A 23,216-nucleotide genomic window follows, 5' to 3' on the forward strand; every position below is an offset into this window, starting at 1 on the left:
ACATAAATTACATTTTCACATGTATTAAGCACACAAATGCCCAATCATTATAAAGGAACAGAATTTAAAAAGCATAGATTTAAACCAGAGGCCTATTAATTCAAATGTTTATCAAACAGCAGCATAGAAAGTAATAATGCTACAAAACACATTTCAAAGAACATTTTAAATCAGAAAGATGTAGGAAATGGACAATGTTGCTACTAGGAAAATACACTTTGCTTTGTCCCAATGTTGTTGCTACTGTATTATTTTATCTGAAATCCATGAGGGAAACAGACTTAATCATCCTCAGCTGTTAAGTGATATTTCTCTCCTTAGTTAGAAACCATCCAAAGACAATCCTCAAGGTGTATAAAATCACCAGGTTTTGTCACTCAGCATCCTGAAGAGAAATTGACTGTCTTGAAACAAATAGAGGCAGGAGAGAGTCAGCAACTGGGATATTCAATGTCACAATTATAGGCCTGTGCCAATTCCAGATGGATGGAGAGTCGTCTAATTCAGCACTGAGGAAAGACCCTCAAATAGTAAAATCATCAATGATGGTGGCGCAGCAGTTAGAGTGCAGTACTGCAGGCTACTTCTGCTGATTGCTGGCTGCCTGCAGTTTGGCAGTTCAAATCCCACCAGGCGCAAGGTTGACTCAGCCTTCCATCCTTCTGAGGTGGGTAAAATGAGGACCCAGATTGTTGGGGGCAATATTCTGACTCTGTAAACCGCTTAGAGAGGGCTGTAAAAGCATTGTGAAATGGAATATAAGTCTAAGTGCTACTGCTATAAACTCATGATCTAGAAACAATAGTACCAGCTCCTCAGGCAGGACTATCACTTATATTTCACTTTCAAAATATTAACTCAATATATAATCTACAATGCCTTTTGTGGTATGCATCAAAACTATTGAAAGAAAGTAATATTCTTCTATTGTCTCTGGTAACAGTAGAACACTAGAAATTGTGCAGCTTAAGAGAAGTTAAAGATTTCTCCTTATTGTCTGTGATGTAAATTCTGGAAGATATTGCTACTATTTCCAAAAGCACTTGCTGAAACTATTTCAATAAATGGAGTTAAGTTTCATACTTGGCAGCTGGATCATATTCCGACCAGATCCTCTTGAACTCATCGAGGTGGTGGGGACCCAGAATGGACCAGTCCCGAGTGAGATAGTCAAAATTGTCCATGATGACAGCAACAAAGAGGTTAATGATCTAATAGGGGAGACAGTGAGAGCAAAAAATCAGAAGCAAGCAGCTTGATCCTGTGAAGGTTATTTAGAAATAAGTCCTGTCGGGCTCAGCAAGTGTTCATCAAACTGTACTCAAGTTGAAGGAAAGGAATCGATGCCAGAGGACCTTAGTGAGAATCAGCAGCTCTTTCTAAGGGTCATTGCTTTGATTTGGGCTTGGAACATATTCAATAACAACAGAAAGTGTGCCTTGGAATAGCTGTCATCAGTAGGATGTCTCTCAGTATTCTGGACTGTAATTTGTCTCCCCTTTGGCTGGGGATGAGGGGAGCTATTTTACACATTTGACTGAAAAACATTTAGTTAGAGAAAACTGCTTGCCCACAATGCCCTTTCTTTTCAACAAGGATAGTATGCCCCATATTTGGGATAGGAGGATGCCTTTTTGTCAGGGAATGTTCATGAGCATCAATTCTCCTCATTTTAGCAAGTAAGCCTGGCCCAATGGGGAAAGGAAATGGGATAAGCCACACACAGATCATTGGTTATCATTAGTAACAATGCAAGAGCATCATCTGAGGCTGAAACAGTGCTGTTGCTCCTACTGTTATTGACTAAGCAGAGAAACAGGAGAAGCACATTACAGGATCCTCTCTGTGCAACAGAGATGAAACAGCAGCCAGAGGGGGGAGAGCAATTTTAAAGAGATAAACTGCAGGAATGGAGATAGCTAAGCGGCACCCACTCTAGCTCCCAGCTGTTCATTTGCTTCCAATTGCAGAAACAACTTCAAAGATGACACATATGTTCTCTGAGTTAGGTCTATTTTCAGGCAGCACAATCGGTGCATCAAAACTGACATGCATGGTGGGAACCAATGTTTTAGTTTGATAGTTATAATGAGATGGATCTTGGCTCTGCAGAAGAGGGACTGGGTTGATAGATCTAGAATCCAGCTGCTAAATGGGAAGAGCAGAGGGTATTTTATGTCAGGAACTTACCAAGAAGGCACACAGCATGAAGAAGCTGATGAAATAGACAATAGCAAAGTTGCTACCACAAGTGAATTCCTCCCCAGGTTCAAAATCAGACTCAGGGTCACAGCGCTTGCCAGGCAAGCTGGCCAGCATGATCTCCTGCCAGGCTTCCCCTGTGGCACACCTGGAAGGACAAGATGGGAAAAAACAGGCTGAATGTATCCTGCCAGAAGAGAGAGAATGTAAGAAAGTATGGACAAAAACAGCCCTCTTTAAATTTGTTTGGGGGATGATTTAGGAGGTGCACCTGATGAAAGTGCAAAGCTGGGGGGAAAAAGACTAAACAGAGTCAAATGCCATTAGATCTAAGATAGGAGACAAGTAGGAAATCTGAGGGCTGGAAGTTAGCCTGGGAGGGTATAGCAAGCTCTTCCATTCCATGACAATATACGTGCCCATCTTGAGCAATCAAGCTAATATTGATTGAATCTATTTTTTATTACATTTTAGGAGGAAAGACAGGAAAACAGATACAACATATGTAATACAACAGACTTGCTAGAAATCATCTGTGATGCTTAGAAGCACTGCATGTTTTGGTAAACTCACTGATTGCACCCTCTGAATCACCATTATAGAAAAAGGAGCACAACTACATTCCCACTGTTTATATGTATATTTGAAAAGTTCCTTTGGTGCCTATTCAACTTGTACTTCTCACACAGTTCTTATTTTAGTGGTATTAAAGGGGGAATAGCTAGTCTGTTGGGACAAAGTAATGCTTTGATAAATGTTATCTATCTCTTCTTCCAAATACCAAAATCTTGCTTTTAATTCTGATTTATTATAAATTTGAATTGGACTAAACGCTCAGCTGGGAGTTCTTCTGACAGTTAGAACAATTAATCAGTGGAACAACTTGTTTCCAAAAGTTGTGAATGCTCCAACACTGGAAATTTTATTTTATTTTTTTTAAAATAATTTTTATTGAGTATAAATATTAAAAAAAACATAACATAACATATACACAACAAACATTTATACAACATATACACAAAAGGATTATGATTTCTTCTTAAGCATTTTTTCAAAGTGACATTCTACAATTCTACTTATAATATATTCCTTCATCTCTCCTTAATCTAATAACATTTTTTTTATATATTTAAATCGGTAATATTTCCCCTTATATTTTTTATTTATTTCTCATTTTTAACCAATTATACCAATTATTCCATATTTTATAATATTGTGATTCTTCTCTTTCTTGTATTTCTTTGGTTAACCTATCCATTTCAGCACATTCTAAGATTTTTTCTATTACTTCTGTTTCATTTGGTGTTCTTTCTTGCTTCCAATTTTTTGCGTAAATTATTCTTGCAGCAGTTAATATGTGAATTGTGAGATATTTAATATCTTTAGGGTATGATTTGTTAAAGATTCCTAATTAAAAAAACCCAACACTGGAAATTTTAAAGAAGAGATTGGATAACCATTTGTCTGAAATGGTATAGGGTTTCCTGTCTAAGCAGGGGGTTGGACTAGAAGACCTCCAAGGTCCCTTCCAACTCTGTTGTCCTGTCCTGTCCTGTCCTGTCCTGTCCTGTCCTGTCCTGTCCTATCCTATCCTATCCTATGATTCTGTGTAGCCATAATTTGTGAATTAGAATTTAGTTTGGGAATCGGCCCAGATTCTGTCAGCCCTTTGGAAACAAGGGATGAAGAAAGAAGCCATTTGCTTATCTTTTCCCAAATTAAGGAGGAGCATGAGAAGGAGAGGAAGAGAGATACCTGAAAAGCAGCAACACAGCTTGTGGAAAGGTCTGGAAATTATTGTTGCGATTGATGGCTGTACTATCTTGCATAGCTATTTTGCCAAAGGTCTGAAAGACAAGGAGTCCAATTTCAGGGTTGTGACAAGATACAACAAATAAAAACTCTAATGCAAAATGTTTCCAGGTGCACATAATTCAGCCTTCTTTGCATTCTGTCTCCTTTATCAGAACAGAGAATAAAAACAATACTTCTGCCATGTTGCTACAAGTGCAGCTGGATGATGCTTCTAGAATACAGCAAGAGCTAATTTTCTGGCTCCAACCATAGATGGCAGTAAATGTTTCTTGGAGAAATTATGCATTTAATCCGCACACTATAGAAACGTAGGTAGCACTTAGGCTGGTTGGAACACCTACACACGTACAAATATCTATTGCATGCACATCGTTGCCTTGCACAAATGAAAGAATCAAATCTTTCAGTTCTGATAATACAGAACCTCATACAAAGGTGCAGAGTTCCACACAACGCCTACAAGTCACTCAGGTTTGTGCAAAGATTCATTTGCAAGAAAAAATGCAGCGAGGAAGATTATCTGCTCACCTGCATGCCGATGACTGCATAGATAAAGAAAATCATGGCAATGAGGAGGGCCACATACGGCAAAGCCTGGATGGGGGAAACAAAAACAGTAGTGAATTTGGAGAAATAAATCTGCAGCCAGGGCCACATCATCCTGGTTTGCCGCAAAAACAGTGTTTAATGCTCCTGTTAGCACATTTCCCAAGTATGCTCTTTCCTTCCTACCCTGCTAGAACAAAGTATGCAGCAATTTTAAGTCTTAAATTTAAGGCAATGGTTACTTTCTCATCATTCCCCTTCTGACCTGGAAAGATTTGATGAAAGTCCAGAGGAGGGTACGGATACCTTCACCTTTGCTGAGGAGCTTGACCAGGCGCATGACACGGAAAAGGCGGAAGAAGGTGATAGAGATACGGGAACTGTCCTCTGAGCTCTGTGGAGTCGAGTGGAATGGGATCAGCAAGAGATTAGATTAGAACAAGTAGCCCCATAATAGAAACGTATGCATACATATGACACAGGGCAGGGTACTAAATCCACCATACCATCTTGCTGAATCTGTACAGTCTCATCTAGCCCTGTAATCAGCTTTCAACTGGGAGCAGCAGCCATGACAGTGATGGCCTTCTCCTGTATTCTGCTCCAAACAGTAGAGTTTAGAGGTATGACATTGCCATTGTACATGATGCTCCCATTTAGTTATCATAGTTAACACATGTGAATATGTCAGACAAACATATTTGTATATCTGCAAATACGTGAGAAGTAAGCTCCAGTCCCTCAGCCACCAGCATCTACCTCCAGGAAAGCCTGAGCAGCTCACAATATATTGGGTATAGCTATGACTCTCTCTGCCTGCACAGCTGCCTGTTCTGTTCCTAGTCCAGACATTTCTCTGGTCCAGGATTAACAAAACAGAGCTGTGTAGTTGCTAAGCAACTGTGCCACTTTCCTTTTTCCTGCCTCCATCTGCAGCAAAGCCTGCTGGTCCTAGAAAAAAGCCTGCTGGTCCTAGAAAAAAGAAAGATGAAAGGAAATCCTTCACTATAAGTGGGGGCAAAGGTGCCAGTGGAGCCAAATTGCCATTATTCAAGACCAACCTAAAAAAATAATACCATTGCATGTAAGGTTGGCAAGTCCAAAATGATACTCCCATACTATTCTTTTGGTTATCTTTGCCCAACAACATCTTGCATTCATTCCCAAGCCCTCCACCACTTTTCTTCAGTTTGGTCCATTCAGAATCCTCAGCCAGTGCAATCGCAATGGGAGCTTCACATCTGGGAGGCACAAAGTTATAAAATACAGTGGCTAGGAATAACAGCTCTACCATGTATATACTCATTTGTTTATTTTATATGTATTGCCCCAAAAATGCGTATTTACAACACACACCAATACATAGCATCTACTGAACTCTGCCTGAATTTAAAGACATTTATTTTATACAGTAATTTACAAATCCTATGATAGTGAGGCTTGTCACATCAACATTTATACCTTCATGCTTTATCACTGGCCTGTTTCATTCCTTTTAGCCCAGGGGTTCCCAACCCACAGGCCGTGGTCCACTACCAAGTTATGGCCTATTCGGAACCGGGCTGCATGAGTGGTGAGCTGGCCTGTGCACGCATGTAGCTTAACTTGCATGAGTGGTGGGCCAGTGTGCACTTGTGTGCCCATGCATACGCCAGGCTGCCGCTCACGCAAAGTCCAGCTGCATGTGCATGCGCCATCCTGTCCCTTGTGTGGCCTGGTTCCCCTTCACCACCACCGTCAGGCTGCCAAGTTTGGGGACCACTGTTCTAGTCTACATCTCTGGCACAAAGTTATTTTTTTTGTCATCTTTCCTCCAAGGATCTTAGAGCAAGATCTTACTTACTTTATATCCTCACAGCAACCCTTGAAATAAGGCAAGTAAGAATGACCCTGTGAACCGATGGGGATTTGAACCTATGCCTTCCTTCTTGTAATTTGGCACTCTAACCACAATACCACCTTGACCCACTGTGGATTTTGTCATTGCTTCTGTATTACATGGCTCAACTTTTCTGATTCATGGGGTAATACTCTCACACTATAGCTTCCTTTCTTTTCAGAGAGAAGGAATCACAACCATGATTGAAGATATGGTGGAGGTACATAAGATCAAGCCAATTTTGTGTCTCATAATATCTAGTGCATGAAAGCAGCAATGCAGACAATATATGGAGGAAAAAAGAAATAGGAAGATAGAATCCGGAGATGAGTAAATAAAAGACAAAGAAATTCGGAAAATAAAATAACTTTGGAGCATATTATATATCCACAAAACTTATTCATTTCTTGCATAAAGAATAACTACAACAAAACATGGAATAAAAGCTTTGGAGAAAGTTGATTTTTGTTTGTTTTGTGATTTCTAGGTTCAAATCTATCCTCGCTCATGAAAACCTAATGGCTAATGTTGGGCGGTCATTCTCTCTTACTGATCACAGGATTGTGTACTGAGAGAGAATTGTTGATTGTTTGGAGAATAAAAGGAAAGGGGACCCATGTAAAGTTTGTAAGCTCCTAGAGAAAAGGCAGGCTATCCATCTAACCAATAATATAGCAAATAAATAACAAAAACAAATTCTTAGCCTTTGTGATAGCAGGGAGCTATATTTGAATATCATAGTCGGGGGGAAAAATATCAGGTGTAATAGTCCTTTCAGTAAATAAGCACTTTACATGGGGCTGCTCTTGAAATGTATCTGGAAGCTTCAGCTGGTGGGGAATGCAGTGGCATGGGCAATTAGGTTGCCTCCACCTCTGCCAGGCAGTGGTATCAGGCCTGGCAGAGGTGGGGGCAAGGTACATCAGTCAAGGAGCTTGGGTGGGACCTAGAGAGAGAGCCTTTTCTGCCACGGCACCCGCCCTTCAGAACATCATTCCTCGTGAAGTAAGATTGGCCCCAACACCGTTCATCTCCTGAATGGCCTTCTAAACTTGGCTTTGCCATTAGGCCTGGGGATCCCATGGAAGTGTGGAGCCTGTTAAATGGGCATTATAAGTTTAGACTGCGTTTTTCTCTATTTTTTGTTACAGTTTTTACATTGTTTTAATGGCTAAACTATGTTGATTGTTCACTTTATCTTTTAACTGTGTACATAATCCAGAATCAAAATTCAATCAATCAATAAAATAAGCATACAGTATGACATATTCTGCCTCTTTCAACAGCCGTTCTGCAAATGAACCAACACTGCTCAGATAGCTTCTATGGGACAGGTATCATATTGGGGATCACTCACGTTGATTTCAGTAACAGCAATGTCTACGATACTCCCAACCACAATCAGAGCATCAAAGGTATTCCATGCATCAACAAAGTAGTGCTGCAAGAGAACAACAGAGAAAAGCTCCAGAAAGAGGCAGTCAGAACTAATTTACATCCACTGACCCACCCACACCTATTTTATCTAACTGAGCAAAAACAGCATGGGCCTGTCCTATTAGAATGGTTGGTCCCCTGCTTTCCCTTGGGCAAAATTCAAGGTAGAGTTTGGGTTATATAACACCAAAATAACCGAAGCCCAATATTGGCCAGAGCCTCTGCTTTCTTAAGATTTTTCAGATGTGTAGTGCTCCTGCTTCAGATTATTATTCATGTCCCAGAGTAACCAGAAAGGGCACACAACGAGGAAACACAACCCTCCCTTTCCAGAAGCTCTTTATCATCTTAACAAAATTCAAGCCTGGACAGTTCAATTTTGTCCTTTGGGGACTCAAGACTGAGAGGTTGGGGAAGGCACAGGCACAATATCTTATTCAGCATTATTAATCCAACCTGAGTTGTTGGCACAGGTTGGCCTAAAAATCAAAATCACACATTTTTCACCACCACCACCTATTCTACTTGAAAGTGTGATCTTAAAAGTATAAAAAAATATGTGTTGGGAAAAAGCTCCTGTGCTGCAATATTAAATGCTTCAGAATTTAATGCAAAGATGTTTGTCTATCTAGAACAGGGGTCTCCAACCTTGGCAACTTTAAGCCTGGTGGACTTCAACTCCCAGAATTCTGGCTGGGGAATTCTGGGAGTTGAAGTCCGCCAAGCTTAAAGTTGCTAAGGTTGGAGACCCCTGATCTAGAAGGATATCCTAAATTCCTGAAGAGGATACATACCAAATAAAGGCATTTTTACAGGCAAGATTTAAAAGCAGAGGGCTCTAGAGATCGGCAAAGCCATATATTTACCAGAACCTGAAAGTCTGGCAAATAACCTCACCTCCCTTCTCACATTACAACCGTAGCTGAGCATACCAGAAAGAATGTGAGCATTTTCTTGGACTGCACACTGCACCATCAGGAATTAGGAGGTCCTCCAAAGATAGCTCTATTGAAAAACTTGAAAGAGGAGTTCCATTCAACAAACAAATTGTTATATACTGTATAATGCAGAAGATTGAGGTAAGAACTCTTTTAAGTCTCTTAATGAAAATCCTTCAACACCTGATAGTGATAACTTGGTGTTGATCAAAGGGTTCTGGAGTTATGGGAAACAGTCCACTATGTTTTTAATTTTTGCAAAACTCCCAAACCTTGGGCTTGAAGGCAATAATCTTCAGAAACATTTCAACGGTGAAGAGGCCTGTGAACACCATATTGAGCAGATCCATCACGTTATTAAAAGGCTCTGATTGTTCATAGTGCTGAAAGAAAAGATAAGGCATGAATAATACAGGAGAATTTTGCAAATCTTGGTGACTCAAGTGGGATTTGTTAAGAATATCCTTACAATAAGAATGAATGCTGAACTCAAAAGAATCATCTTTCCTGGGTTCTTTAGGGTTTTCCTTCTTGTTCTGAAGTCACACACATATAGGTTTACACAGATTATCCCATAGCCTTATCTTTGTCATTTATTTTGCTGCTCTGCAGCTGAATCCCCAACTTCTGTGAGACCTCCAGCATCTCCACTTTCTTCATATGGCCTGGAGTGAATTTTCTCAGAGTTTACCAATTCATTACATTCACCACTCAGGCCCCAAATATTAGTTTTACATATTTATTTTAGAATGATGTTTGTCTATTCACCTTACTGAAAATAAGTATTTCTATTCATATCTTATTACAATAGTGATAGCATGACTGCATTTTTCTGCACACATCTGGATCCCATTTTTATTCTAAAAATTCACATATGAATACATTCCAGTAAGCAATGGGTTGACCTGCCTTGCTCATAGATTTTATAAGGGTGGATTTGTAACCCACTTATCTATTCCCACCATTTCTAATTTTTTCCCCTTAAAGAGAAAATAACTGGGCAGTGCCTTTTGATTTGTGGCACTACAAATTATGCTTCTCACCTGTACAGCCAAAGCAATAGTGTTCAGCAAGATCAGTACAAACATGATGTATTCAAAACAAGTGGAATTGACCATATACCAGAATTTGTATTGATATTTGTTCTTTGGAATATAACGTTGTAAGGGTTGAGCCTTCAAGGCATATTCCACACATTGCCGCTATGGGAAAAGAAAAAGAAAGCAATTCAGCTGAGTGGTAAGAGAGAACTCTCCCCCCCCCCATCTTTTGCACATTTCTTCAGCAACACCACGAGCTGCTATCTGCAACAGTATTCACAACATAGAGCAACATTTTCTAATTTTGTAAACCAAAGCCCCAATACACGTGAAGGAGACTGGTATATGTCATATTCCATGAGTGCTGAAATTCCTGATGCCATTTCCTTCTGCATATCCACTGACAAAATCCCAAATCCAACATTCCTGCACCTTTCCTGTTCTTTATTCTGTTATGAGGGGTGTTAATGCTGGATAGATGTTGTTTGGATTTGAATTATTACTAGGTGATCTAGTTATAAGCAATTCATGGGAAACATAGACAAAAAACTCTGATAAGACCCCATACCAAAAAGTTCTTGCAAAAATAATTATCTATTACTTTCAAAAATCTCAAGAGTTAAACTATAGTGTTTTTTCCTTTGTTCTGCCTATTTTTTATAAAAAAACACCCACAATGGCTCACATGTCTGCTACTTTTTCCAATTTGCTATGGCTGTATATTCTCCCTCAATAAATAAATACAAATAATAAAACATACATGACTTTTCAAACTCCATCTCCTTTTCCCAGTAATAACACTTTTGTACTAATGTATATTATTAGAATGCATTCTAAACTTGATGAATAATGGACTGTATTTATTAAGGAGTGTTCTCAGAACAAAAACAATTAATAAATAGGGGTAAAATAATACTTCAGAAATGAAAAGCATTCTTTTATTCAGTGTGGAAAAACTGGGAGAGAATGATTTCATTCTTCTCAGTAGAAAGGGCAAAACTGAGGGGGAAAATAGTAATTTGATCCCCATTAAAAGTAGGTAACTGGGACGTATATTCGGAATTCTCAGCCAATGTGGCTTTCTTACAGTTGCAATCCCAACACAACATGAAGATTATCAAGTTGGGGAAAGGTGAATTAAGCTAACATTATTTGGAGAAGGAAAAAAAAGGAATCTGAAATGTTATTTCAAAAGCAAACATGGAGTTGGGTATTGGAATGCTACCTGGTTCTTGTCCAGCTCACAGTTTTTGTATTCCTGCTCTCCTTGGGCCCGGAAAGTGATGATGACAAAGCCCACAAAGATATTCATCATGAAGAAAGCAATGATGATGATGTAGACAATGAAGAATATGGAGATCTCTACCCGGTAATTGTATATTGGTCCTTGGTTTTCTGCATTGGCATCAATAGCTTTGTACAAGAGCCTAGCATAGGTTAGATGGTGGCAAAGAAAGTATAAGAGGGTGCATAGCAGGAAAGGAGAAAAAGAAATGGGTTCTTTTTGAAGATCTTCAATCAATGCCACAATAAGAATACTCCTGAGGATTGGACACTGGGGATTCAGGGGAAAACATTCTGCCCTGTTTGTAATTCTTTGTGGAAACATTTAGCAACTATTGTGAATACAACACTCCAAATTGGGGTCATGGCTTGTCAAAATTGCTAGAACCCCAGAAGAAATCATTATTTTTAGTTGTCATCTGAAGAACGGCCTGGACAAAGCATGATGGCTGAGTCCTGCAATCAATGAGAACATACTCAAAGTCCCAAAAGACTTGAGCATTTTCTCTCTTCAGAAAAGATTCAAACCAATAATTACAGAATTCAGGTTATCTGCTGGTCTATGATTAAATAAAGATGGATTGATTGAATTCAAGGTTCCAAATAAGTTCAGGATGTAAGATATTGCTCAGATATTCTATATTACATGCCCCCCATCTGATTCAGCATATCTGTTCAAGAAATATAGGGAACCAATGCAATTCCATCAAGTTCTGTTGAAGTCTCATCCTGCAACCTAATTTTCAGCTTGAACAATATAACATCACTCTTACTGCTGTTTTCTCATTGATGACCCACTTCCTCTGGATTCAGGTTGTCAGGAAAATAAATAAATAGTTACATATATACCCACTCTGGGATAAGCAACATTATAAAAAGCACAGAAAAGAGTTATTTATAAAAATAATAAAGACTGGATTTATTAAAAAAACCCAGTCAGGATTCAATTAAATTCTTGAATTCTCTAGCACTTTGTCTATCTCTATCTGCTTTTTGAAGCTTGGAATACCATCATGAAACCCAATGGGGCTCTTCCACTCCCTTGGACACAGTCTTTTTTATAACCATAGAAATGTGGCAGAGTATTCAAGAGGCAAAGTGAGAAGGAAAGAGAGGAGAGAATTCTTTTTTGCAATTTTTATAGCCATACATCTATCTCTGTTCCTGAAAAGAGGATGAAAAAACACCAAGTACCCTTCATTTTGGGGCTAGCAGAATATATTTTCTTACTATACTTCTGAGTAAGCAAGAGGTATCTAAACAGCTGCTTAAAGTGAAAAATGTTAAGACATCTGGGAATGGCAAACATCAAATAGACACTCTGAGCACAACCTCTACAGAGTAACTCACGCTGGCCATCCCTCAAAAGTGGAGACAGTGAAGAGAGCCATCATGCCTGACAGCACATTGTCAAAGTTGAAGTCGCTGTTGAGCCACATGCGCTCACGCACCATTGGGTGAGCTACATCCCCATCCTTGTACACAATGAATGTGCCTCTGGATTTGGGAGGAAGGGAAGGAATGGAAAATGGACAGAAGAAGGAATATGGTAGTTTTAAATCAATTGGATAGTAGATTATTTTTATCTATTGAATTTGCATTACATTGCATTAAAATTACTGTAAATGACTTTTTTAAGCAATTTAAGTATAGGTCAGACAAACAAACAAGTATTTATGTAATAGAGCTAAAAAGAATCTGTAATTATCTGAAAATTAAATCATACTAATCCCAAATTTTAGCTTCCAGCTCTCACTACAACTACACCTGGGGGCCCATCATTAATATAAGCATGAATAGAGTTTTTGTCATTCTGCTACTAGTAGTAAACAGTAGCACAGTTGGAAAGCTAGAATCAGCAGTTTTCACAAAGGTCCTAAAATGAACCAAGGGAACATGGCAGGGACCAGGATCAAATCCATTTTTTCTATCCAGTTATTTCAGTGCAAGGCTACAACACCGATGCTACAGGGAATTCTTTATCAGTCTCCTACTTCTGTACTCTTATTAAAGCAGATTTTATACTTACTTGCACTCAACTGGGGTATGCTTGGCCTCATCTGTGCAGCTATAGAATTTGCCCTGAAGATACAAGGATAAAAAATTCAGAAGAAATGCTTTATATATCAGTTCACATAGAAACAGCCTTTAAACAGTTCAGACTAAAGTTCTTCATTTTGAGCAGTTGTGAGGTCTTTTCAATCTATGGACTAGGTATTGAGGCGAGAGCCTCCCATCCACTCCATAGAATCCCTTATGTATTTCCATTTGTGCCACTATCATTATATATATATATCACCAACTCTTTAGACTATATCATATTGTCTTTGGTAAATATTCCCAATAATATTGTGAATCTTAGGGAGATGGACGGTTAGGAAGGATGAAATATAAATAAATTATTTTAATATCCTGATTTATACATTCAATCAATCAATCTATCTACGTACCTACCTATCTACCTACCATATATACCACTAGAATCCCAAGATTCTAGCAATTTTCAATAGTAAAAAAACACATGAAACAATAGAGATAAAAACATGTTTAATAAGGATCAAATCAGTTATGGATATAATTTCAACCATCAGGCAAAAACACCAGTAGAAAGCAACTTTCACTTGCAAAGACCTGCACAATACTTTGCAGCTTTTTAAAAATACACTAAGAATATCACTACTGTAATCTCTACTGGAAGATTTTCCCTAGGTTGGTTACCATAACCAGGAAACATTATCCTTGGGCCACGCCAATCTTACTTCATGTAGGAACCTGCAACATTCCCATCCAGGTCAAATATTCTAAACTGGTTGTTTCTGCCTGGAGAAGGAAGTTATGCTTTGCACTGTACCCAGAAGCCTACTGGCATATAGGCCATGGCATGCAGCATTCAACATACAGATGCAATTCTGCCATAATAGCTCTCAGCCTTCAGCATGGGTGCTGCTGCATTCTGAACTAGCTGCAGCTTCTGAGTAATCTTCAAAGATAGCCCCTTGTCATGCACTTTATAATAGTATCCATAGATGGAGAGGAGGCATAATTACTATTGCCAGATCCTTCTGTTCCAGGGCCATGAATGATTCATCAGATGAAGCTAGACCAAGGCACCTCTGGCCACAGCTCTTATCTGGTCATCAAGCAGCAGCTATGAGCTTAGGAGAACACTCAGCTCATGGATCTGCTCCTTTTATTCCATCTACAATAGCAACTATTGCAGCAGACATAGCCAGATGGCCTCTTTTTGTTTTGATTGAAGTTCTGCTGGCTTCATTTCACCAAAATCTCCAGCAGTGAGTCAGGATCTTAACATTTCCCATTTAATTCAGCATGGCAATGTGTAACTGTATATCACCAGCTTAATGATACCTCATAATGAACCAATTGATGTACACTCTCAGGGGCCTTATAAAGTTTTATCAAACGCCACTGAAGGGTATGTGCAACTACAAAGGGGACGAGAAAGGTTTATCCTAAGGTTCTTGTTGTTGACACAGGACTGCTGCTGAAAATTGGCAGGTCTGTGTGAGGAGGGCTTCTTTCTCTCCATTAAATTTAGACCCACAAAGTTGTACTGTGAAAGCTATTATCCCATTGTGTCCATATCCCACTCATTGTCACTGAGCCGTGGCTGTTAGGGGCAAGAAAATAACATGCATAAGCATACGTATAAAAATGCTGAGTTAAGAAGCGGAACAGTCCTATGTCAAGCAATAAGACTAATAACTCTTTCTACATTTTATTTTTTATTCATCTCTATACTTCTCAGTTGATTTCTTCCTCTTTCTTATTTTCAGTTCTTTCTCTTCTGCCCTCCACATCTCAACTGGGCCCAGCATGTTGCTAATCTCTGCTCAAGCCAGATCCCAAACTTCCATATAGGATTACAGAATGTGGGAGTGGAAGGACCATTGAGGTCATTCAATTTATTTTCCTGTTTACTGCAGAAATCCGAATTAAATTATCATTGACATAGCTGTTCAGCCTTCAGAGGCAGAGGGATCATTTGAAAGTTCTTAAATGGTCTCTGCCTTAAAGAGTTCTGAGAAATGTATTACAAAAACTCTTTAAATTACCTGTGTAACTTAAAGCTATGGCGTTTGTTATTGTGTTTCCTTTAATTTTACTTGAGTCTTAGGTTTTTCTTGGTGACATCTGCAACTGCAGATAAATCAAGAAGCTGTTTTTTACCATCAGGCATAGGATTTGTTGCTAAGGTGATGTGTTTGGAAAATCTAAAGAAGCCCACCCACACACGCTCCATGAGCTCGGTCATCACTCAGTGTATTCTTGATCATTCCAAGAACACATATCTGTCTTCCATGTTTACTTCACCTCAGTCACCCGTTGAAATATTAAATACTGTATGTCTTACCTTGAATAACTGAACGCCAATGCAAGCAAACATGAACTGCAGCAAGGTGGTGACAATCATGATATTTCCAATGGTGCGGATTGCTACAAACACACATTGTACCACGTGCTGTTTGGGAAAGGAGGCACACGGAGAGAGGAAGACATAGTTGAAAATATACTTTTCAGCCCTTATGTCATCTGAAAAACCAAGAGGGAGTCGGACAGAGAGAGGGCCCACCGAGGGATGAAATCTAAAATTTGTTACTACCGGTTCTGTGGGCGTGGTTTGGTGGTGGTGTGGTAATGTGACTGGGTGGGCGTGGCCAATTTTTTTTTTTTTTACTTTTAAAACCATTTTTTACATGTAAAACCATATAAAAATGCTTTCAAAAGGCTCTGACAATCCCAGCTGAGTTGCCTGATCTGCAGCCAAGTCAGCTGGGATCATCAGAGCTTGGATCATCAGAGCCATTTAAAAGAAAAAACTTTTTTTCTTTTAAATGGCTCTGACGATCCCAGCTGAGTTGCCTGATCGGGTTTTTTTCTTTTAAATGGCTCTGGCGATCCAAGCTGAGTTGCCTGATTAGCAGGCAACTCAGCTGGGATCGTCAGAACTTGGATCATCAGAGCCATTAAAAAAAAAAAAAAGGCTCTGATGATCGCGTGGCTCAGCTGGGCATGGGGGGGGGCGGGGGCAGGGATTTTTGCTACCGGTTCTCCGAACTGCCCGCCATCGCCTACTTGCCCGAGCCGGTCCAAACCAGGAGCATTTCACCCCTGGGCCCACCCCTTCACAGCTTACATGCACCCATATATGAAGCAAGAAATGGATGGGTCTATCCAGTTCTGCATTTTAGGACAGCTTTCCCCAGCCCAGTGCCTCCTAGATGCATTGGGTTGCATTTCCAACTTAGCATGGCCATATCTAGAAAGCATCAGATTGGGGACATGGCTAAAGATCTATTCTTCAGGTAAGTCCTCACCTTCAGCCCTTTGGCTCGGTTGATGGCTCGGAGAGGACGGAGTACCCTTAGTACCCGCAAGATCTTCACCACAGAGATGGCACTGGAGCTGAGGCAGAAACCGGGAAGCAGATGTAAAAGCCAATAGGCCATACCGAACCATTTGGGCCCACTTTTCAGACAGGATGCCCAGAGCTTAATTTTGCTCCTTCTTAATCCGTTTGGTTCTTTGCCAAGGTGCATACTTATCCTTTGCATATCCTGCTTTCCAACTTACTGGATGCCAAAAGAGATGAGTGAGACACTGACAACAAGCAGATCCAGGAGATTAAACCAGTTCCGGCAGAATGAGCCCTTGTGCAGGAAGGCACCATATGAAGTCATCTGTAGACAAAGATGTCAAAGCAGCTGTGTGTCTCTCCCTTCCTCTCATAGGTGTTGTGAGAATGAAGTAACTTGGAAATTAATGCCTGGTTATTTTGCTATAAGTGACTCTGCTTCATAAAATAAGTCAGCTATATGCAAGAGGCTACCGGCAGTACAGATCTCTCCCCTCCCTCAAGGTCTATAAAGGCATTTCCGTTCGTTCTACAGGCTGTACTGGTTGGTATGTTTCTCTGTCCCTGAACAGATGGTATATGCCAACACTGTATTGGAACAGACCAACATCACACCCATATATAGAGAACACAGAAATAGGTGCAATTTCATGGATATTGCAATTATGTTTTTAAGAAAACAGTTGTATATTTGCAATTATGTTTTAAAGAAGACAGATTACTTCTGATTAGGCAGAAGTATGCTTTACAAAATATGAGCAATATACTCTCAGAACTAGAGGGATGCCTTAATAGGACTTCCTGAATCAGATGGACTTCCATGCTCTGTACAAACCCTAGCTCTTTCCATGGGCAACAAATATAGAGCAAGATAAAAAATATATGTAGATAAATAAGAGGCTTAGGACAGTACTTTAGTCTAGGAATAGTGACCTAAATGCAATATTAAACATACATTAAATAAAGCTTTAATCTCTTATGATATTTCTACCCACTTCTCATGGCACACCAGATACATTCTATCCTAGAGGTAAACTGACTTTAATACTGAGTTATCTATTATAATTATAAACTAGACTAGAGGGTATTCTCAAGTTCTCAAATAGCGCAACTCAGACTTAAGAATGAAAACATGTTGAGGTAACTGTAGTCTTCTAAATCCAGAATTATTTATAAACACATGCTAAATAGCAAGAGAAATAAGCATTTGGATACTTAGTACAGAAACAGAGACTTCTCATGTATTGACATTTATTCTTGGAAGTTCTGGATCTCTATCCCAATTACATTTACATTTTTAGTCTTTAGCAGTTCATTTTGTAGTTTTCTTTAACCCACTCATCTGCTTCCTACCCTATAGTTTTAGTATCCACAAGGCTATATGAGTGATATCGTGGCCTCTAGGATGCATGTTTTATTTCTGAGTTAATAGCCGTTCCCCTTTCTTTCCTCCCTTTGCCCTTACTCTACTTAGTCTTAGTACCTTGAGCAAGATCTCAACAGTGAAGATAGACGTGAAGGCATAGTCAAAGTAGCCCAAAATCTGAGTAATGGGAGGGGAAAAAAAGGAAAGAAAAAAAAGTTGAAATATAAAAGCCAAAGAGCAGAGTGAGCAAGAGAGACAAATGTGCAGATGAAGGAAAAGAACGCTTTTTTGCCTCCATCTCCTTTCTTCCGTTCTTTGACAACATGGGTCATAGCTTACATTGTTGCGGAAGGAGTGGGCTCGGATGGGATCTTCAGCTGCCAAAGAGATGCTGCTAAGAATGATGAAGACAAGGATGAGATTGGTGAAGATGTGATGGTGGATCAGCTTGTGGCACCCAACACGAAGGCTAGTGGAAAAAGGGAAGGCAGTAAGTTAATAACATAAGGCAGAATTGATCTGAGATCCAAATTCCCAAAATCAGGAGGTGATGCCCTGGGGCTAAAAAAAAATCATAATAGAACACACATGGAATTTATTCAAAAAAGGGCAGAATATGCATGGTAAACCACAGAAGCAGCCCTAACATAGAGCAAAGCCATTGGAGGGATATACATTAAAATACATTGATGGTATAGCAATCTCATGAAATATCAAATGCCAGGAAATGTGAACCTAGATGAAAAGCAAAGGACTTGGTGCCTTTTCTTGCCCTAACAGGGAAGCTATTGAAGTAAACTGGGCTGTGCAACAAAATAACCTGGGAAACCATAAATGAAGGGGACTGTCGTTCATCAGCCCAGCCAGACTTCAAGGCAGTAAGAATCTGGCTGACTTTGTATCAATGATGGTTCAGACCAGTTCCTCAGCCTGAGCAACTGGTCACTAGAAAAGCTATCCAGGCCCTTCCTCCAATCTACCTGCTGTTGACTTGACTTCTGTCTGCCCCAAATACAGTAGTAGTTGGATTTTGACTAGACAAAGATTATTTTCCCATTTCCGAATCTTCTAACTGACAAATTGCAGCCCTAATGCCACAGGCTCTGACACTAGAAGAGGAGAAATTTGGACCTCACTCTACAATTCTTATAGGCTGAAGTCACATTCCCATAGACCCGAAAGATATCCCCCCTATTTTCCACTTTATATACTCACGGGTTTGTTTGGCTAAGGCAAAAAAAGGCGCTTCCATCAGGAATTGGTACAACTTTCTCCTTGGGAGTGTCTTCCAGTTTGTCTAGGTGGGACTCTGCCAAGCTCTGCTGATCTGCCACCTCTTCCTCTCCTAAAGCAAAGGAGACGTCAGTTTTGGATAACTGATTACATAATGATAGACATGTGCACAGTGCATTAGAGTAGCATAGATAAATTTTTGCCCTCCAAGAGCTTATAGTTTAAAGTACAACACCGGAGGAAGCAGCAATTAAAAGGATGGCAGTAGTCAGGTGGGGATGGGTGGGAATGGTTCAGTTAGGCTAAACATCTGAACAAGGAAGAGATCCAAGGAGTTATGCAAATAATTAATGCAAAATATGAGGTTGGAAAGGAGCGACTCGTGTTAAAATTCTAGAAAAGCAGTTATAGCAAGCAGCAAGAAAGAGCAGAGTCCTTGAAATGAACAGAAATCTTTGGATATATCATAACTTACTAATATTGAAGTTAAAACCAGCTGAGTCTATCTCCCAAAATAGCTGCAGCCTTCAGTTAAGCAGATGGCAGTCTCTAGACAGGAATTTTAGCTTATTTATCTATATATTTTGTATAGTTGCTGGCCCTTCCAGAAAGCCCATTTTCTAAGGCAGGCATTGGACTTAAAATGAACGATGTAAGAGGCAACAAAGATGAGATTCCAGAACAGAGTTGTCTCTTATGCTTTTCATAAAGTACAGCAGAGATATAGAACCAAGCCAGAGTGTAAGTTATCTGTGTGAGCTGTCCAAGGTCCTGCAACCTTAACGGGGCCTGTTTTTATTCTCCTGCCATGTAATCTCCTTCCTGGAATCAGCAGAGCAGGTGAAACTAATGAAGCCTCAACATGCGAAGCCAGGAGAGATATATCAACAGAGAATGGTGGAGAGTTGTAGCAAAACTATGAAAAGTTTGTTCCCAATCAAGAATAGATTGAAAGCTAGTTTGATATAACTTCTCTATGCTCCTAGTCAGGCATCCAAGTCCTGTATCCAACTGCTTAAAAAGCATTATTTCCTCCTGGAATGGTCAATGGCCAAAGAAACAATAAACGTTATCAGCAACGAAAACATCAACTATTAGTATTTACTAGGGCCAGCTTCTCTCTTCCAGCTTTTACTTATCCTAAATAAAAGACTACTTTAACTTTACCTCTAAATAGACTTTCCAAAACATAGTTAATGGGTACACACACACCGTGAGTATCTACATTTCATGTTTGAGATCCCTCTGCCAGATTTAGAGAAAAGAAAGATACATCTTTATTCTTTAATGTAAATGCAAAAAAAAAAAAAAAAAGCACAGACAAGGGGAATAAAGCATCAGCCTGTCAGGCAGTGACCCTTAGTGGAAGAAAAGAAATGTTACAGGAAGCATTCTTCATCTGTGAAGTTTTGTAAAGGCTGAAAATGTGTTATAACTGTGTCATCTGAAACAATTACATGGTTCAAGGTTGGAGCAATTATGGATGTCTGCCTGTGCCTCCTAACTTACATGTCTCTCCAAATTCTTATTATTCTAGAATGCTATATAAAAAAAATTGGCCAAGTAACAGCAAAAAGGGAGGTCCATGAATTTCAATCCATAATCAATTTATATCATTTCTCTTCCTTTTTTCCTTGCAGTTAGTGGCTGTTTCACATGTGAGGATTAAAGAGCCCCGAGAAACTGAAAAACAGTGGGTGTCACTGTCTGTTTGATAGTTGTTTTATTTGGAAAAGGGCATACAAGAGAAGCAGCAGAATTACTAATCTGGCCAATTGCAAGTTTTATACTCAGTTTCAATCCTGGCTAAAGGTTTTTTCAAGTCCCTCTGTGGAAAACATAAATAGCTCTTTGTTTCAGTTTAGTGCAGGGGTTTCAAACTGGCAGCCCGCGGGCTGGATGCGTCTTGTACAGGCCATGCCCACCCAAGCTCCGCAAAGGGAAAAAAGTCACGAAATGTCTTCTGACGGCAACGTGATGCTGCAAGTTTGATGCCTGTGGTTTAATAGAAAACCCGCAGTCCCAGAGTCATATGTAACCATTGAAACAATTTGGCTGAAGTCTAATTGCAAAAGCCCATTGCAAAAGGTCAGATCAAGTCTCTGTTAAGAGGTATCTATTCTTCCCCTGAATTATTTTGCTTGGAAGAGAGAAAATAAGATTTCAGAAAGAAAGAGGAGAGAATGAGAGTGAATATCTCCAGGGCCTTCAGTCGTGACCCTTTCAACTTCTTTCTTCAACCTGCCTACCACATGGCTCCCAATAGACTATCAATAAGAGAATGCAATGCTCACCCACAAAAATCCCCACCCTTGTATAGGGGCCACAGTCTTTATGATTCTCACAGTACTAGAATCCCTTTCTTACCTGCTCCTTCATTGCCTTCTTCTACAGCCACCTCCTCCTCCTCCTCCTCACCACCTTCTACCTGTAAAGAAAGAAATCAGGGAGGTCCAATGTGAAGAGGTATTTTAGTGAAAGAGAGAGAGACTTGTCCCCAAAATTCCCCGATTGTTTCCTATAGTGTTCAAGGAAGGGCAAACAAATGGAAGAACACAACAAACAATGAAAAATGAGCATACTTTTCTCCTACAAAGTCTTCCCCTTGCTGCCAGATATACTTCATGTTTCTTATTCACATACATGCTATGCTTGCATCTAAAGCAGTAGATGGGGCTATAGATTGTAAGTGAAATGAGACACTTGGGTGAGGGGAGGCTAGAAAAAAAAGACTGAGGCAATAAATGCAATGAGCTAAAGGCAAGGCCTTAGTTTCCCACTGCAAGTTCTTACTTGAAAATTAGTTGTTTTCTAACTTACTCTATCTGGATAGCATAATATCAAAGAAGACTGAAGTATGCCCTATCGTGCAATAAAAACGGTTGGATTGAATTTGGTTAAAGGTGGGAATTTTGTCAAACGTAAGGCTGATTATAGATTGTGGAAGGCACACAGAAAATTGTCCCAGCTACTGATAAGTTAAAGATGGAATCATCACACATAGATTAACAATACAGAAATGGCAAAATTGACCTGTTTGGTCACAGATAGCAAGTGATTTTATAAAAGACTGGCAACTACTTATAGACTTTTTGCTGAAAATGGAAATAATGAACTCATGTATAGATTTGCTATTCAATCAAAGGATTGAATATGGAAAGAAAAGAACCATGTTGTAACTTTAAAGAGGGAGGACAGATAAGGAACTTGTCTGCAGCTGCTGTAAAGATTAGAAGTTGCTTCTTTATGGTCAGAAGACGGTGAATTGAAGACGTGCTTGAAAAAATGGGGACTACATTACAGCTGAAATCCGCAGTTCGATGCAGAATCTGGACCAATGAAATGTCTTTGGAGAAAGGAGAGATTGTGGGGTAGTCTGCACACAATTTGGACAGCTGCTCTTTATGAGTAAACTACAGTTGAACCGCTGGGAGTCAAGGGATTACATCTAAGCTCATAATCGTAATTAAGGACTCAAGTTTGGCTGATCCACATTTTTAATCACTTTGGAATTAACTTTTTATTGCTTTTTAATATTGAGAACCTCTGGAATGGCAAGCTTTTATGGACTTCACTGGGTGACTTTCCTTCAGTCCACTACTAAAAATGCTTTAAGTACATATGTACCATATTTTTCGGAGTATAAGATGCACCTTTTTCCCCTTAAAATAGGGTGAAAATTTGGGTGCGCCTTATACACTGAATGTAGCCCCACCTAGGCTGAAAAAAGCCTCTGAAAGGGAGGTTTCAAAGGCTGAAAAAAAAGCAGAGTGCAGAGCTCACAACCAAGAACCTGTTGCTAAAGTTCACCTCTGGAAACAGCTGACTGGGGGTATTCTGGGAGGCCATTCACCTTCCAATCAGCTTTTTTCTTATTTTCCTCCCCAAAAACTAAGATGCGTCATAGACTCTGGTGAATCTTGTAGTCTGAAAAATACGGTAATTGTTTTCTTTTTTCTTTTTCCAAATTAACAGCAAAAGGGTAATTAGAGTGAGAGTGTTGATTTAAAGTTACAAGCACACTAAGTATTCAGATGGATTTAATAAAATCCCCGCGACACCCCGCTGCAGGGAGGCGGAGCCAATTAGATGGGTCCGC

At 39.6% G+C, this 23,216-nt stretch overlaps 1 protein-coding gene across 1 annotated transcript in view; it reads right to left on the reverse strand.

Annotated features, from left to right (window-relative positions):
• Window positions 1-23,216, reverse strand: part of CACNA1F (calcium voltage-gated channel subunit alpha1 F) — a 60,969-nt gene that overhangs the window by 12,384 nt on the left and 25,369 nt on the right. Inside the window, 19 exon segments of the mRNA XM_070934453.1 lie at window positions 1,084-1,211; window positions 2,191-2,350; window positions 3,958-4,049; window positions 4,546-4,611; window positions 4,829-4,959; window positions 7,474-7,488; window positions 7,796-7,883; window positions 9,090-9,200; window positions 9,861-10,019; window positions 11,083-11,284; window positions 12,492-12,638; window positions 13,171-13,223; window positions 15,517-15,624; window positions 16,481-16,568; window positions 16,737-16,843; window positions 18,002-18,061; window positions 18,224-18,353; window positions 19,100-19,229; window positions 21,485-21,545. Coding sequence (XP_070790554.1) covers window positions 1,084-1,211; window positions 2,191-2,350; window positions 3,958-4,049; window positions 4,546-4,611; window positions 4,829-4,959; window positions 7,474-7,488; window positions 7,796-7,883; window positions 9,090-9,200; window positions 9,861-10,019; window positions 11,083-11,284; window positions 12,492-12,638; window positions 13,171-13,223; window positions 15,517-15,624; window positions 16,481-16,568; window positions 16,737-16,843; window positions 18,002-18,061; window positions 18,224-18,353; window positions 19,100-19,229; window positions 21,485-21,545 — 2,036 coding nt within the window.

The sequence above is a fragment of the Pituophis catenifer genome, unplaced genomic scaffold (genome assembly GCF_029215685.1).
Source record: "Pituophis catenifer annectens isolate HBS135680 unplaced genomic scaffold, rPitCat1.0.hap2 SCAF_2, whole genome shotgun sequence".
Lineage (NCBI taxonomy): Eukaryota > Metazoa > Chordata > Lepidosauria > Squamata > Colubridae > Pituophis > Pituophis catenifer.